This window comes from Babylonia areolata, chromosome 9, assembly GCF_041734735.1.
Source record: "Babylonia areolata isolate BAREFJ2019XMU chromosome 9, ASM4173473v1, whole genome shotgun sequence".
Lineage (NCBI taxonomy): Eukaryota > Metazoa > Mollusca > Gastropoda > Neogastropoda > Buccinidae > Babylonia > Babylonia areolata.
Window position 1 is genome coordinate 23,176,055 of NC_134884.1, and position 2,500 is coordinate 23,178,554.

The 2,500-nt window shown below is 49.2% G+C and overlaps 1 protein-coding gene across 1 annotated transcript in view; it reads left to right on the plus strand.

Annotated features, from left to right (window-relative positions):
- Positions 1-2,500, plus strand: part of LOC143285594 (uncharacterized) — a 112,183-nt gene that overhangs the window by 14,885 nt on the left and 94,798 nt on the right. The window contains exons 8-11 of the mRNA XM_076592988.1: positions 130-373; positions 554-584; positions 967-1,208; positions 1,971-2,009. Coding sequence (XP_076449103.1) covers positions 130-373; positions 554-584; positions 967-1,208; positions 1,971-2,009 — 556 coding nt within the window. The remainder of the gene's footprint in view (positions 1-129; positions 374-553; positions 585-966; positions 1,209-1,970; positions 2,010-2,500) is intronic.

A 2,500-nucleotide genomic window follows, 5' to 3' on the forward strand; every position in this document is an offset into this window, starting at 1 on the left:
TGATCACCTGGGGACAACAACAACAACAACAACAAAATCCCACGGGGGGAGAAGAGGGTGGGGTACAAACAAAAAAAGAAGGCTGCAGAGTTACCCGGAAGTGGCGTCACTGCTGCACGTGTGCTGCAGGTGCCCCGGGTGACGGTGGTGATCACAGACGGGCAGTCCGTGGACCCGGCCAACACTCGCGAGGAGGCCCACAAGGCGCGGCAGAACCATGTGGACATCATCTCCGTGGGCGTGGGCACCAACGCCAACTACCAGGAGCTCCGCGACATGGCCAACCAGCCCGAGACCGACTACGTGGTGTCCGTCAGCAACTTCAAGGACCTGCAGGCCAAGTCCACGGAGATCATCAACAAGGCTTGTACCTGTGAGTGAAGTGTTGTCACCTATGAGTGTGTCACCTGTGAGCGAAGTGATGTCACCTGTGCGTTGAGTGTCGTCACCGGTGAGTGGAGTGTTGTCACCTGTGAATGAAATGTGTCACCTGTGGGTGAAGAGTTGTCACCTGTGAATGTGTCACCTGTGAGTGTGTCACCTGTGAATGAAGTGTGTCACGTGTGGGTGAAGTGTTGTCACATGTGGGTGGATTGTTGTCACCTATGGGTGAAGTGTTGTCACCTGTGGGTGAAGTGTTGTCACCTGTGAGTGTGTCACCTGTGAGTGTTATCACCTGTCGGTGAAGTGTTATCACCTGTGAGTGTTGTCACCTGTGGGTGAAGTGTTGTCACCTGTGAGTGTGTCAACTGTTAGTGTTGTCACCTGTGAGTGAAGTGTTGTCACCTGTGGGTGTGTCACCTGTGAGTGTGTCACCTGTGGGTGAAGTGTTGTTACCTATGGGTGGAGCGTTGTCACCTGTGGGTGTATCACCTGTGAATGTATCCCCATTTGATGATGTCAAAGCTGATGGAAATGAGTAAATCCTCGCCTCATCCTGCAGGTTTTCAGTTTTCTCACGGACAGGCCCCAGCGCGTCAACATTTCAAATGTCGTCGACGTCTTGTCTCCTGAAATCATGACCAACCCAGGAGCTCCTCAGGGCTGTGTGCTTTCATCTGCCTTGTTTACAATGTACACATCGGACTGTACATGTGAAGAAGAGGAAATTCTACAGGTCAAGTTCTCTGACGACACTTCTCTATCAGGAATGGTGGCGGATGAAGAGGGGAGCTTCTACAGGATTCTGTGGGATGGATGGTCCGCTGGTGTGACAACAACTATTTGTGCCTTAATGTCAGCAAAACAAAGGAGCTCATATCATACTCGACTTGAGGAAGAAACAGACACCGTTCACCCCCATTTCTAATAAAAGGGTGAAGTGGTTGATGTCGTCGAGCATTACAAGTATCTTGGCACCATCTTGGACAACAAACTTAACTGGGCAGACAGCACCATTGCACTGGTGAAGAGGGGGCAGCAACGTCTTCACTTATTTAACAAACTGCGATCTTTCCGGGTCAACCCAACCATCCTGCGGACGTTTTATACTGGCACAGTGTAGAGTGTTATAACTTTTAACAGTTTATGCTTCTTCAACAGCCTGAGAGGGGTGGACACTACTGGCAGGCTGACCCAGCTCAACTGCACAGCGAGGGATGTGGTTGGGTCTGACGTGACTGGTCCCGGGGCACTTTGTGAAAAGAATGTGTTAAGACAAATACGGGCAATCCATGCTGACCCATCGCATCCCTTGCATTGCGAACTGAGGGCCCACAGGTCTGTGAGGGACACACCAGGATGACTACTGACCGTCAGGGCAAAGACTGACAGACTCGTCAAACCTTTTCTTCCCAGTGCCATCAGACTGTTCAACAAGGAAGTCGGCCAGTGCTAGAGCAGGAACGGTGTCATGATTATTTGGTGGCAATGAAACGTTTCGTGCAGTATTTATTTCTCTGTGATTATGCATCTGCAGATTCCTGACATAAAATTATGCTCACATGTTTCTTTGCTTTTGATGTTTTCAGTGAACGCAATGATCACGACACAGCCAACATCCCCTCCAGGTAAACCTTATCATGGTAGTTCTCGTGTGTAGGCCTGTGGCAGTTATTGTGCTTTGTTTTCTCCTCAGATCATGCCAAGGATCACTTGTGCAGAGTAACAGCATCTTGTGTTTTTCGTGTGTGTGTGTGTGTGTGTGTGTGTGTGTGTTTCTTCGTGTATTACTTTGTCTCCAATTCGCTCGTACAACTTCCTGAAAACACACACATGGGCGCGCGCGTACGCACGCAAAGTTCCGGTATACGCGCATGTATTTATGCACAAAGAATAACAGAGTTCTTCTCACAAACACATGATGCACATTGAGAGAGTTTGCATGAATTCAAGACCGCATTGGTAATTTTAGTGAATATCTGGGACCGAAAACAATAGATAGGGCCATTAGTTCTCTCTCTCTCTCCCTCTGTGTGTGTGTGTGTGTGTGTGTGTGTGTGTGTGAAGGAATGGTGGTTGGTGGTTATGTTGCAGATGTTAGAACCATGCAACAAATGTC